The sequence below is a fragment of the Haliotis rubra genome, unplaced genomic scaffold, assembly GCF_003918875.1.
Source record: "Haliotis rubra isolate DU_JTF1 unplaced genomic scaffold, ASM391887v1 Scf77, whole genome shotgun sequence".
NCBI lineage: Eukaryota > Metazoa > Mollusca > Gastropoda > Lepetellida > Haliotidae > Haliotis > Haliotis rubra.
In genome coordinates, this window is record NW_025767490.1 from 1,413,010 (window position 1) to 1,427,894 (window position 14,885).

The 14,885-nt window shown below is 38.8% G+C and overlaps 2 protein-coding genes and 1 long non-coding RNA gene across 4 annotated transcripts in view; 1 reads left to right on the forward strand and 2 right to left on the reverse strand.

The window, feature by feature from the left end:
• Positions 1 to 4,846, reverse strand: part of LOC124260566 — a 27,068-nt gene extending 22,222 nt beyond the window's left edge. Inside the window, exons 1-2 of the mRNA XM_046694890.1 lie at positions 4,709 to 4,846; positions 83 to 196 (exon numbers count right to left, since the gene is read on the reverse strand). Coding sequence (XP_046550846.1) covers positions 83 to 89 — 7 coding nt within the window. The 5' untranslated portion in view covers positions 90 to 196; positions 4,709 to 4,846. The remainder of the gene's footprint in view (positions 1 to 82; positions 197 to 4,708) is intronic.
• LOC124260567 overlaps positions 1 to 14,885 on the forward strand; it is a 21,598-nt gene that overhangs the window by 5,298 nt on the left and 1,415 nt on the right. The gene's annotated exons all lie outside the window — the stretch shown is intronic.
• Positions 14,218 to 14,885, reverse strand: part of LOC124260565 (peroxisomal carnitine O-octanoyltransferase-like) — a 24,538-nt gene continuing 23,870 nt past the window's right edge. For both annotated transcript variants that reach the window (XM_046694889.1, XM_046694888.1), the window contains exon 15: positions 14,218 to 14,751. In XM_046694889.1, the coding sequence (XP_046550845.1) occupies positions 14,723 to 14,751 (29 nt within the window). In that variant the 3' untranslated portion in view covers positions 14,218 to 14,722. The remainder of the gene's footprint in view (positions 14,752 to 14,885) is intronic.

The following is a 14,885-nucleotide window of genomic DNA, read 5'->3' on the forward strand; positions in this document are numbered from 1 at the left end:
GAATTTCACTAATGGTGACTCACTTATGGCCAACTACTGTATATCCACTATACCAAGGGGGGTTAGAAACACCTATACTCACTGATCATCAACAGGAATGACGCTATCGCGAACACGAGGTGCCACACACGGAGGGGCCTAACACCTTGGTTTCTATGGAAACTCCGTTGTCGCTGTTTATTTGGGCTTTGTTCACCTGCAACAGAAACAGAAATAGATACTTATTTAAGTGGCATTTAGAAGCTGGTATGAGGAAGAGGGACACTTTTTATGGATAACTTCTATATTGCAATAGATGCGACGTTTTGGTTAGCAAATAACGGTGTTAGCATCTACACAAAACGTCGTCAGCAAATAACGGTGTTAGCATCTACACAAAAACGTCGTCAGCAAATAAGGGTCATCTACACAAAAACGTCAGCAAATAACGGTGTTAGCATCTACACAAAAACGTCGTCAGCAAATAACGGTGTTAGCATCTACACAAAAACGTCGTCAGCAAATAACGGTGTTAGCATCTACACAGAAACGTCGTCAGCAAATAACGGTGTTAGCATCTACACAAAAACGTCGTCAGCAAATAACGGTGTTAACATCTACACAAAAACGTCGTCAGCAAATAACGGTGTTAGCATCTACACAGAAACGCCGTCAGCAAATAACGGTGTTAACATCTACACAAAAACGTCGTCAGCAAATGTTAACATCTGTTCAGCAAATCTGTTAGCATCTCTACAAAAAACGCCGTCGTCAGCAAATAACGGTGTTAGCATCTACACAAAAACGTCGTCAGCAAATAACGGTGTTAGCATCTACACAAAACCGTCGTCAGCAAATAACGGTGTTAGCATCTACACAAAAACGTCGTCAGCAAATAACGGTGTTAGCATCTACACAAAAACGCCGTCAGCAAATAACGGTGTTAACATCTACACAAAACGTCGTCAGCAAATAACGGTGTTAGCATCTACATCGTCGTCAGCAAATACACAAAAACGGTGTCAGCAAACAACGGTGTTAGCATCTACACAAAACGCCGTCAGCAAATAACGGTGTTAGCATCTACACAAAACGCCGTCAGCAAATAACGGTGTTAGCATCTACACAAAAACGCCGTCAGCAAATAACGGTGTTAACATCTACACAAAAACGTCGTCAGCAAATAACGGTGTTAGCATCTACACAAAAACGCCGTCAGCAAATAACGGTGTTAACATCTACACAAAACGTCGTCAGCAAATAACGGTGTTAGCATCTACACAAAAACGTCGTCAGCAAATAACGGTGTTAACATCTACACAAAAACGCCGTCAGCAAATAACGGTGTTAGCATCTACACAAAACGTCGTCAGCAAATAACGGTGTTAACATCTACACAAAAACGTCGTCAGCAAATAACGGTGTTAACATCTACACAAAAACGCCGTCAGCAAATAACGGTGTTAGCATCTACACAGAAACGCCGTCAGCAAATAACGGTGTTAACATCTACACAAAAACGTCGACAGTAAATAACGGTGTTAACATCTACACAGAAACTATGATGGTTTTATGAGGAGACAATCATGGTTTGAGAGGGTTTTCTATAAACAAGTTTCTTCCTGTGATATTTGGATAGTAGTTCTGACGGCACGGGGTGCTACGAATGATATAGGAAAATATGTAAGGTCTCTAGTTTTTTAAAAAGACTAACAAGCGTTTTATGGTTTGTTGTGTCTTTGGATCCATGAAAATGTACGTTTTGAAAAGATTTCCGCCAAATATTGTTGCTGAAATCACTGGATTGTCTGAACCAGATTTGATTTTAAAATTTCACAGATTGTGATCATTTATAAAAGCGGAGATATCGCTGTGGCGTGTGGGTGATTTTATGTCTCTTCACTGTTTTACTCTCCGGCGTTAGCACACGCGCACGAAGCCAGGGTTTCGTATACGAGTAGGTATTAGCAGAGACCATCTATTATATGGTCTCTGGTATTAGCCTACTGTCCTTTGTGGATTTACCTGGGGTTTTCCCTGAGGAGTTACGGCCCTGTAGGAAGACCAGGATCCGATAGGCATCAGTACCTTGTGTTCATGTCCGTCGGTTTTCCAGGCCAGAAATAGGTTATTTTGTTTGTTAGCGTGTTGTTTGACGCCACACTCAGCAATTTTCCTGCTTTGTGGCTGCGTATGTATGGACCAGATGGTCCAGTTTCACATAACCAGCATCGATCTACTCAATTTGAATGCGATGATCGAATCCATTAAGTTCAGGGTCCTGGCCATCTGATCCCGTTTGTTGCCTCTTAAGACAATCATGGGTTTTCTAAAACCCTCAGGTTGTCGTAAAATGCGATTGCGTATGAAGATAATAGTCCTGACGGCACGCGGAGGAATGGGGAAACGGATTAGGATTCGGATTTTTAAATATATAAATGTTTTATGATTTATGTAAAATGAGGCATTGTCGTTGTATGATAAGGGTAGCCACTAACTGATAAATCACGTTAGCTATAATAACCACCGCCCGCATCCACCCCATACACCACCACCACCACCACCACCACCACCACCACACCACACCACACCACACCACATCATATACACGAAATCCAGCCCTTCTCTTTCATTAAGCATACTATTAATCATGTTAAGGTATAAATAAATACATAAGAGAATATTTTTGTGACATGTCCTCTTCAAAAAAGAGTATATTTTGACTAATTCTCGAATAAAATATTTGCGTTGATCCGGTATTGTGTTCTATAAGTGCACCAAGATATGTTATGGATTATTCCAAAAGCAACGTAAAACATGAATCACTCACTTTTCCATTTTAATTTGACAAGTACCAGCGTGTTTGAATATCCATAAGATTTGGTCAAATTTGACCGTATCCACAAATTACTAAAATTCTAAAATATAATCTCTTTCATAAACTGGGGCTTGCTATAAAATGCGATGTCGCAGGCTATATTTAGCAAACAAATACTGAAAACTCCCAACATCGCTGGACTTACTCTATAGCAATTCCTATTCAGGTGACAGGTCACTGAGATTAGACACCCTTGACCACTCAGCATTGTTTTGCCAATTTCTTTCGTGGCAAAGCTTCACAAATTTCGTCAAAAGGTCTTGTGTTAAGTTTGTAGAGCTGAATGCGAAAGGTAGGCCATTCTAATTAGTTAATTCCCTCTTCAGTGCCCATACAAGAAATTAAAATTAAGATAATATTAATGAGGATTAAATTGTAAGTGAACGCCACCATTACTAGGAACGCTTAAACTTAAAGTTACCTGGCTGGATGTAAGTCATGTCCTATGGCCCTACAACAATCGACAACTTTATCATAGACTTTTAAGCACTCGCTTAAGCATAATTGCTATATCTCCTCCCTAACGGCTAAACGCAGTTTCAGACACTGGATACTTAATAAAGGCACGTCTTGCAGCGCCAAGAAGTCATACCATGGCACGAAGATCTCAGTCTTCTGGTACTAAAACCCATGTCGTGCTGCACTAGAGGTAGCCGTTTATATCCGAGTCACGTGTTTCATCTGCACGTGCTGCGGCAAGAGACATATGCAGATGGGTCACGTGTAACGCCTCAGGATCACCTGTATGACAATGTCATCCTGACTCGCGGTAACACCGGAAATGTAATTGCATCTTACATATATAATCCCTAGTGTATACTCAGATTTACCTACAGGCTATACCGCGAATTAGGTATTAGCTGTATCAGGTGTCATTTTGTAATTACGACTGTCAGCATTTTTTCAAGAAGGGCACATGTCGTAATTCCGAGTAAAAGGGGATCATTTATAAACCCATAGAATTTCATTCTCATTACATCCTTAGTGAAAACACCATCACAAACACTTGGCCAGCATAGGCTTAATTCAGCTGAAAATCATCTTTACGAAGTGGAATGACGTCATTAACAATGGGTGATGTCATTTTTGTTATTTGCGATGACGTCATTGACAACGGGAGATGTCATTTTTGTTATTTGCGATGACGTCATGGACAATGGGTGATGTCATTTTTGTTATTTGTATGACGTCATTGACAATGGGTGATGTCATTGTTGTTATTAGCGAAAATGCTCGGCCAGAAAGTGACATCGCCAAGCACCTGCTCGCAAACATTGAAAACAGTGGAATTATAGGGGTGTATAAGCCAGAATGAAGTCGAATATTCCCAGCAGGAATTACTGAAGATAACTGCCATGCACCTATAGGTGTACTTATGAATTAAGTAATAAATCGTAGATACCCTTTCGGACAGATTGGCACCAACTTGTTCCATTGTGAACCACTCCTCTTGTTTGTTTGTGTATTGTTAATGCCGCTTTCAGTAATATTCCAGTTATATGGCAGCGGTCTGTAAATAATCGAGTCTGGACCAGACAATCCAGTGATCAATAGAAGGAGCATCGATCTACGCAATTTGATACGATGACATGTGTCAACCAAGTCAGCGAATGAACTTAATGACAGCGCACAAACCTTTTGTGACTAAATAAACGCATAAGATACACATAATCGCAAAGTAATATACACTGATAGAGAGAATATTTTCGCAAATAGTTACTCAAAACTGACAAAGGCTATGAAACATTTCGAAAACGTGAAATAAACTGTTGGGTATTAACGGTAGCTACACCAGGTTTGGTCGATAATGCGACACTCAAATGTACAGCGTGTTGGCGAATATGACTGTACCTCGTTAAGGCCTGTTGTTGTCTGCGTCACCACTAGGTGGCAGTGAAGTAACACACACCCGATACTTCGTAACATCTTGACACTCGCCACCATATTTGCACCTTCAAAATGGCGCCCCATCCCAACGCCGTCTGGCTCCCCGTGAGAGAATATTAATTAATGTGAATGAGGTGTTGGTTGCACTGGTTAGGTAGCGACGTAGCAGGCATTTCTCGAGGGAGTGATTTTCATAGTTATTGAAAGCGTTCGATATCTGTGACAAATGATCTTCATGTAAATGGCAGCTCGCGCCACTTAAGCGAGAAGTCAGTTGTCATAGCAACGTGTAAACATATTGATCAGCGATCGGAGATTGTATCTGAATTTGATGAATCCGAAAGGATGGATTGTAAAACCGAGAAAGACGTGCTTGTGGGAAGGACGTCCACATTTAATTGTATTTTTGGCGACCAAGTAAATAAAATTCGATGGATTAATTCTCAGGTTATTTTACGGAGACCCTTGGAAAGCAAAATATTGACCTTTCTGTTTTGGTTCTATGTATGTATTATTTGGAATTAGGCTACGCAGTTATTGTATAGGGTTTTACGCCGCTTTAAGCAATACATGTATTCCAGCAATATCAAGGCGGAGGACACCAATAATGGGCTTCACATATTGTACCCGTGTGGTATATGACCAGATGGTGGCCAAAAAGTTGCGAACGCGTTATTACAAAGTATATAGGTGAATGGGTACCCTAGGCCACTCGCATAAACTGTACAGGAAGTTAGGGACCACACATTTAGTTGTACAATCAGTTTGTTTCTTACCCTACCAATTAGCTCGGGCCTATTGTGCATAACGTAGAGTTTCGTCCGTCAATCACGAGTGAAATACAAACGCTTTGTATATATTGTACAGTGTTTTCTGAGGTCACAGATTTCATGCACAAAACTGCGATCAATCAGTATATATTCAGCTGTGTTCACAAACACTGACCATTTGATGGTCTATCTGCTCCCCTGGTAGTGCAGGGGCTTGTGTATTCCGTGGGAATTACATGTTAATTTTGGGAACCAATACTAATTGTAACCACTATTGTGTATGGATTCAGGAAATACATTATTCCGTTTTTTCTGTTTGCTATAAGTGTCACTGTGGGGTGATTGAATAAAAAGAATTATGAGTTCCCAAAATTGCTTGCGACACCATTTCAAGAAAAACATGTTTTCATAAACCTATCACAATATAGTCATGTAGCATATCAAAAGGCAGCTTATGATGTATGACATAGAGATAACCACATAATATGCTTCTAATTTCAATTTGGTGACTTAAAATATGACATAATCATATAAATTATTGTCTTAATAATATTGTCTTTCCTTCATCGGTCACCAACATTGTAAGTATTGGCCTATATTAATGGAAACCATTTATTCAATTAATGTATTCTCCCATTTCATAATATATACAGTATAACCAGAAATTATTGAGAATTTAAAGATTGTAATTTTTATATTTTTTTCACTCATTACTCACATATTAAGTGTGAATATTAGCAGAACATAACTCCAGATTCAAAGACAGGTGAACAGTTAGTATTTTGTCAAGTCACCATGGGCAGCAATGCAGGCTTCAAAGTCGTGGTCCATGCTGTCCCAATATCGGACCACCTCTTCTTTCATTTCAGCAATATTTGTCAGATTTTTCTTATTGACACTTTCCTTCATAAGTCCCCAAACATTTTCTATTGGATTTAGGTCAGGGCTATAGCTTGGCCAATCTAATAATGTCATATTTTGGGTCTGAAACCAGGCCTGTGAATGCTTTGAACGCTGTTTTGGGTCGTTGTCCTGCTGCAAAAACCAAACATTTCAATAGAACACGTGAGCAGATGGAAGTAAATGTCCCTCGAGAATATCTGTGTACCGCTCACTGTTCATATTCCCTTCAAATACACAGAGGGCGTTGCCCCTAGCACAGATCTATATGCCACCCCACACGTTAAATTTCGGACTGTACTTTGGGCGCTGATACAAAGGTTTTTCAGTTTGTTTGGTCCAGAATTTCAATGTATTAGGAAACAGCCACACAGAACTTTCATCTGAGAAAATCACATTGTCCCAGTTAAAATTTCTATGCTGTAAGCACCAGTTCAACCTTCTCCACTTTTGTTCAGGTTTCATGATCGGTGATGGAATTCCTCGACGTTTCTGCCAACCCATTGCATGCAGCTCAGTTCTAATTGTCTCCTTACAGACAGCCACAGTTCCTCTATCAATCATATCCAGCCTTAAGTTTTCTAAACTCCTTCCTTTGTTTTTAGAAACAAGAATACCAAGCCGCCTCCTGTCACCGACAGTCAATTTTCTGGGCCTACCTGCGCCTCCCTGGGGCTCAATGCCATATCCATTTGCAATATTTTTCAAAACACGATAAACAGTGGACAAAGGGATGCCTGTTCTACTTGAAATCACTTAAGCTGATCTGATGTCCTTGTTATAATACTCTAAAATCAACTTCCTCTTCTCTAAATCATCCATACTGAGGATCACTGAAAATGTTGTCTGCTAGCAAGTAAACAAAGGGGGATAACTCTTCACAAACTAATGAAAAAGGATTAACGGAGTTGTCTCTCTTGAATGAAACCAAGCACTTGATAGCTGGTCAAGGTTGTTTATACTAGAAATCCAATTAAACATATTCCTAAAATTCTCAATAATTTCTGGTCATACTATATTACATGCCTATGTTGTGATAGGTTTATAAAAATATGTTTTTCTCACATTGGTATGCAAACATGATTAATGGGTACTGATGGTTAATCATCAGAAAAAATGGAACCATGGTTTTCTGAATCCATATGCAATACTGATTACAATTATCAGTGGTTCCAAAAATTAACATGCACTTCCCACAGAAAGCATTTTTGCTACATAAGCCCCTGCACTACAGATGAAAATACTATTTCCTCACTTTTAACTAAACCAGTTTTCTGTCCAGGCAGCATGTTCTGAAGCTGAGAATATGTTCTCAGTCGTGGAACTTGTTTGGCTCTCTGTAGGATAAACTGAATGTCACCCTGATCAAAGATATAGCAGCCAAGCAAACTATTTCTGTTCACAAAAGACTTCTACTTACAAACAACTTCTACTGACAAGCGACTTCCTGTTAAAATGACTTCTACTTACCAAGGACATCACTTAAATTTAATATAACTAGTATGCAAATGTCTACACCATAAAAGTGAAGTGTGTTTTAGCCGAGGTAATCTGTCTGTTCTCCCTGGTTAAACAGAACTCCCTCACTCAAACCTTCTGGCCCCAGTTTCTCGAAACAAACTTAAGTCTGAGTTTTGACTAGAGTTTTGACTCAAATCTGAGAAAACACAGAAAATGCATTTTCCAGAATGAACTGAAATCGATATCAAACTCAAACATGGTAGACAATTTGAGTTTGTGGATAGATTGTTGTTTGGGCTTTCTTATTTTAAAAATGCAGTTGAGTTAAAAATTCAGCTGTTTCAAATTGTCAAACTCAGTTTGAAATTTGAGTCAAAACTTAAGTTTGTTTCAAGAAATCGGGCCCTGATGTCTCCGTCATGGCAGAAGATTAGCTGCAAACGGCCGTCAAACTCATCTCGCTTCTGGTAAATTGACATTTGTAGCATTATCCAACACCCGACATCACATCACCATTGCATCACATCACCATTGCGCACAATGAATTGAAGCTAACGCTTTCAATCACTGGATTGTCTGGACCACTGCTGATATGGCTGCACTGTTGTTAAATGGGGAGGTAATATAGAAACAAACAATCCCCAATCTAAATGTGAATGTGGACTATGTCTTCGTTATCAATATTGTGAAGACAGATCGTCTCACAGAGTCACCAGCACTTCACAAACGAGTTTCCTCGCATTTTTCTGCCATTTTCACTCACAACTTGCACAGAGTGTGGGAAGCAAACGTAAAATACTCCCATTGATGTCAGTTTAACAAACTAGACAAACTGATGTCCGTACCTGTCTTGTGTGTTTGCCTGTTGTTTAATTGCTGTAAATAATCGAGTTTTGACCAGGCATTCCAGTGATCAACAGCATGAGCATCGATTTTTGCAATTCGGATACGTCGCAACCTGTCATGAACAAGACTCGCAATGTGACACAAATTAATCAAAACCATCTTTATTTAGATGCAGAAATACCCAACAATTTTATACATGCATTGGTCACTTCATTCTTGCATTATTGTGCCAATTATTTACATGAATACGACATGGTATAAAATAACAAAGTACAAGTAATCAACATCACTAATATCTAATCACGGGGATGTGGTTAAACAATGAACTAAGGTGTAAATATTCTAAGAGGTGCGTAGGTAAGACAGCATTGCTGATGAGCACAATATCCTTGTTAAACAATGTCACTTTGGCAATATCTTTGTATCTTTGGTGTAAAAGAGTGTTGGCAACAATAAATTAACTATGTTTTCTGAATTAACCCAGCCCCTTGCTCCAAAACATGCTGATTTTATTAAATGACAATGCACAAGTTTCATCATTCAAGTACCTCCTCTGAATGAAAAATAGATAGTGAGCTTGAGTATTTGGGAGGATAAAATTGTCTGCTCACTCTTCTCAAAAAAACTATCTATGGTGACAAAGTTGTTCAGTGTGTGTGCCCCTTTGTTAATAATGAATGAACCTTAAATCTAGAATTATACAATAATAAATAAAACAAAATAAATAAAACACAAGGAACATCGCCTAAATTCAAATTCTCTTGTATATACAAGCGGTATTCTTGTGACCTGCGAACACTTTGTAAAATACTGTCAAAAATTCCTGTCTGTGAAAACAAACAATATTTATATTTAAAATAAGACAGAAAACACCTGTGTCCTCAAAGTCTACAGAATAAATAATCAATTTGTTGTTGCCTCAGCTACACAACCAAAGTATTTTACACAGCAGAACCTCGCAGACTTCGACATGAGCAACTCAGTATATCGCCTACTGTAGCTTCAAGGGAATAGTTACATTTAAAGCTAAGTGTAATGTTAATCAGATACTTAACACCATTACAGTAGTCCCTGAGTAAACACTGACTCATTGGAAGAAGCACAGGTGAACTTTCTAATCAGCCAATCAGATACAAGGATTCTGAATTATCATTAAAAGAAATCATTCATGCCAGCTTATCTGTGACCCAAAGACGAATATGAATGGGCAGTTCTGAAAGGAAACTATTAAAGGGGAGCTACTATCTGATTGCATTGTTGGACATATTATGACTGACTGACTGAGTTTGGTTTTACGCCGCTTTTAGCAATATTCCAGCAACATCACTGCGGGGGACACCAGAAATGGGCTTCACACATTGTACCCATGTGGGGATTCGAACCTGGGTCTTCGGCGTGACAAGCCAACACTTTAACTATTAGGCTACCCCACGGCCCCCGGCATGTTTTTTTACAGCTCCTTGTTATCTATTCCTAAGAAGTTGCACCCAAAAAATACTATCAAGGATATATTTGTGTCTGTATCGTTATTTTTTGTGAAAAAGGAAATTTCTTAATCTTAATCTTCTGGTAAGAGACAAAGAGATACAGCTAAATATCTTTAAAAGCTGACATCTGATTTGCTAAAAAACCAATCATCCTTCATCTAGACTTTGACATCTTAGTGTAATGGAGTAAAATATCTGATCTTAATTACATAGAACCACACACAAACTGGTTGTCCTTTGGCATAAACCCCATCCCAACATTAAACATCTCTAAACCCAGGAGAGTAAGTCAATATACTTCATGGTCCCTACACGTGTAGTTGGAGGTATCGCTGCATGACCACGAACACAATAAACTTGTCTACAGGAAGTACAATGAAAATCACATGATTATGACACGTTCAACATCAAAACAGCTTCCTCAAACAGACATTGTACCCCTGAGTTTCTTTGAGGCAACATTTATCCATTATGCCTCATTTGTAATTGGTCATGTTTATGATAAAGTTTACAAAATTAGCCAGAGGATTTTTCTATGTATTTATTGAAAGATTCTTTGGTACAAAACTCCTGGTTTGTAGATGGGAAAAAAATAATAAAAACAAATTTCAGATCATACCCTGAAGTGCTTATTTAGGTGAAAGATAAAACAAGTGGTATTTATATACCCCAAAAGAAATTTAATTAATCATATAAGTATGAAAGAATCAGTAGTATGTGTTGTAAAATACAAGGAAAATAGTGTTAAATGTCAAGTAATAATTAAAACTGTTTTCAAAAAATAGTACTTGAGCTATGTAGACCATTTAAAACAAGTATTTATACATCGAGGAAAAACATTCACACCAATGTCAACTGCTCCAAACATCAAGTCACAAAACACAGAGATACAGTTTGCAATATAATGATATAAAACAAAATCACTGTATCTGACCCAAAAACACCTTAATATCCAAACTCATACTGACTTAGGAAGCAACCATGTTATTTTGGAGGGGAGGAGTGCTGGAACTTTGCATAGACACGAGATAATGTTTCTGCAAAACTAAATTTTTTTAGTAAAATCTTTTAGACTAAATATTTCATTTTAGAAACATTTTGCAAAATTTTCTTTTTTCAGATGGCAATTTTTTTTTTCAACAGATTGATGCATATTTTACTATTTTTTCTGGAACAATCTATTTTTTCATGATAACGTCTCCAGCCCCTAACCAGAATTTAAAACTGTCTGTCCTTGACACATGCATGGACCATGTCCAGGTTCCTGGCTTTAATGGTGCACAAAGCGGGGTCTCTGGGTAGGTGGGGGCGCCACTATATATATACGTTACTCAACGATTGATAGGGATATTCAGGTGGGGTGGGAGTGTGACTGATTTTCAGATATGTTGTCATACAAAAAGCATTCTATACCATGGAACTGAGGAATTCAATAAGTTCTGGTCAAGTTATGACACAGTACGAAATATCCTAGTATCCCTATCAAGTTTTGAGTAGTATATTACAAATACTGATAGCTGGATAACTGAGACATAAGATAGTTCTATACCGAATATTTCTTATTTGCATGGAAACAGGATGCTTCCTTCATCTGTCTTTTCCACATCGGACTTGACAATGTAAATATCGACCTACTAAAGACAACAGTATTATAGTCTGATACTGATAAAAGCTAACTAAAACAATAAAAAGTTAATTAAATACAGGCACTCCACAGCACTACTAGATAAATAACAGGCAAACAAACTCATTAAAATTAAAGGTACTAGCACTGTCATCCTTATTACCATGCTGTATAAGGTGTTCATTTCTAAGATAGATTCAAACTTAAAAATCAAAGTTCTAAGCCAATTAAAAATGTACTTTGGAATTTTTCGACTTGAAAATGATTTCAAAATTGCATAAGATGTTTGAGGATGTTTGAATACAATGAAAATGGAGGGAAACACATAAAAACAGTGTGAATCAATTCCTGTAATTAAACGTAAATAACAAATGATATGCATTCAAATATTTCCTTACATCTGTATGTTAAACCTGAGATCACGATTTTCAACCCAGAAAATATTGAAGAATAATGACAATTATTATGGATATACAACTTCTTTTTTTTTTTTTTTTGACACAACGACATTAGAACCTTCGTCGAAACGTCACCTCCACAGAATAAAAGAAGTTGTATATCCATAATAATTGTCATTATTCTTCATCAACTCGACTTCTAAAATGCCCATCAAAGAAGCCAGAAAATATTACTCATAGGAATGATAAGTTTAAACAGGAGTGACATTGTTGGTCAGCAACAGGTGAGTACCATATTTGATCCTACCATGTGTCCATTAACATAGCACAAACCGTTGACCTGGTGCCCTATGACGGTCAGTCTAGTGGAGACTTGGAGTCTGTTCAATGCTGGCACTGGGGTAAGCTTACCAAATCCCAAATTCTATTTGTGCAAAGGGTACACTTACAGATAATGACCGTTATTACATGAAGCATATCATTACATTGTGTAAGTTAATGTGATAAGGATCATTCATATTATCATCTAATGGATTCAGCCTCTGTTAGTGGCCCGGTCATCTAACAGTGGCCCGGTCATCTAACAGTGGCCCGGTCATCTAACAGTGATCTAACAGTGGCCCGGTCATCTAACAGTGGCCCGGTCATCTAACAGTGGCCCGGTCATCTAACAGTTTCCCGGTCATCTAACAGAGGCCCGGTCATCTAACAGAAGCCCGGTCATCTAACAGAGGCCCAGTCATCTAACAGAGGCCCAGTCTTCTAACAGAGGCCTGGCTTCTGTTCCTTTAGCAGGGATGGCAATTTTCCACTGATTTGCAGACTTCCACCAATTATATTTCAAATTGATCAATTCTGTGAATCGTCTAAATCCATTGAATCCACCTGAACCCCATTCAATGCCACAATATTATCGGTAAGTTTTCAGCTGAAAATAAATTTTCCTGTTGCCATCTCTGTTTTCGGACAGAGCAAAAGGCCTAGATTTTCGAAGCTCTCTCAGCGCTAAGATAGTCGTAAGTTACTGTTAATGTATGGCACTTACAACTATCTCAGCGCTATGAGAGCTTCAAAAATCTAGGCCCTGGGCCTCCTTTCACAAAGCACTAAGGTGATCATAAGTCACTAAGGTAACCTTAGTGCAATGTTAAAGAATGGGAGTTAAGGTTAACCTTAGTAAAGGTTGCTTTGTAAAAGGAGCCCCAGGCATCTATGGGAGGCTGGAATGTACTGGAGATTTCATAGATAAGTATATGTATAATATCTTGAGGGGACACACACTGTATCCATCTGAGGGATCGAGCCCAGGTCTTCAGCGTGACAAGCAAAAGCTTTAACTACTAGGCTACCCCACCACCCCAGGCATGTATTGGGACCCAACATCTACTGAAGGAAATACTGTATGTAATACTTGTGACATCTGATGTTGCAGTGAAGGCACATATCAAGGGCATACATTCAAAGACAGACAACTATTAACTGAAAATTAGTGTGTCCTTTTTAGATGGCTACTTAATATTTGTAAAGAAATAACAAACCTCGCACCATAACATCCTCTCCCTTAACCTCGACTAAAAATCTATTTACAAGGAAGACAGCAATGATTCTGACAAGCAAATAATCTATTTGCATGATTCAAAAATCTGAATAAGTTATATCTGAAAAGATCTAAAAGTATAATAAAGTTGTGTTCTAACCTTCCAAGTAACAACCCCCTAACCCCCACACCCTGCCCTCCCAACCCTGCTCCCTACCCTGTCACCCAGGAGCTTATAAAAAGTTAAAGCTTAATGCATCCCATGGCAGCTAAACTTTCAAGACAGCAGAGGGAAAAGGTGTTCCCTAGTCAACCAAGAAGTAGATTTTGAATCTTTTCTGTGCACTTGAGTGAGTGAGTGACTGAGTTTAGTTTTACGCCACCTTTAGCAATATTCCAGCAACATCACGGCGGGGGATACCAGAAATGGGCTTCACACATTGTGCCCATGTGAGGAATCGAACCCGGGTCTTCGGCGTGACGAGCGAACGCTTTAACCACTAGGCTACCCCACCGCCCCTCTGTGCCCTTGATATCATCAACATTATAAAATAATGTTTCATAGAGATATTCCTGTAATTCTTGATGAACCGATCACTCCTATGAACAATTCAGCACCATGCATAATGTTTTTCACAATTTCACATCTTGATAAAATAACTACCTAAAACTTTGACCAACTATAATGAACAATCTAGTACACGTTCATCAGGCCTACTCCTGACATTTATACTCCTTGTACGCTGTGAGGCAGGGACTGGTGGCTCTTGTTCCACAAAGTGCTCCAATTATCGTAAGGCATCATGGGACTAAAGCTAATGGTAGTTACATGTGGAGACACCTGGTGTCCCCTACAATCGGGCGGATGTGGCACGGTGGTCCAGCAATGCTTGCATGTCCCGGAGAGTCTGGTGGAAATCCTGGGTGAATTCCTTAGCACTAGTTTCCTCGTCCTCTACCCAGGAGGACATGAAAGTGCCGATTCTGCAAAAATGAGTGAGTGAGTTGAATTTTACAACACTTTTAGCAACATTCCTACAATATCATGTAAGGGGCACCAGATATGATATACTGATATACTGTTTGAACCAGGGTCCGCTTGCAGCAGCAGTCTGCAA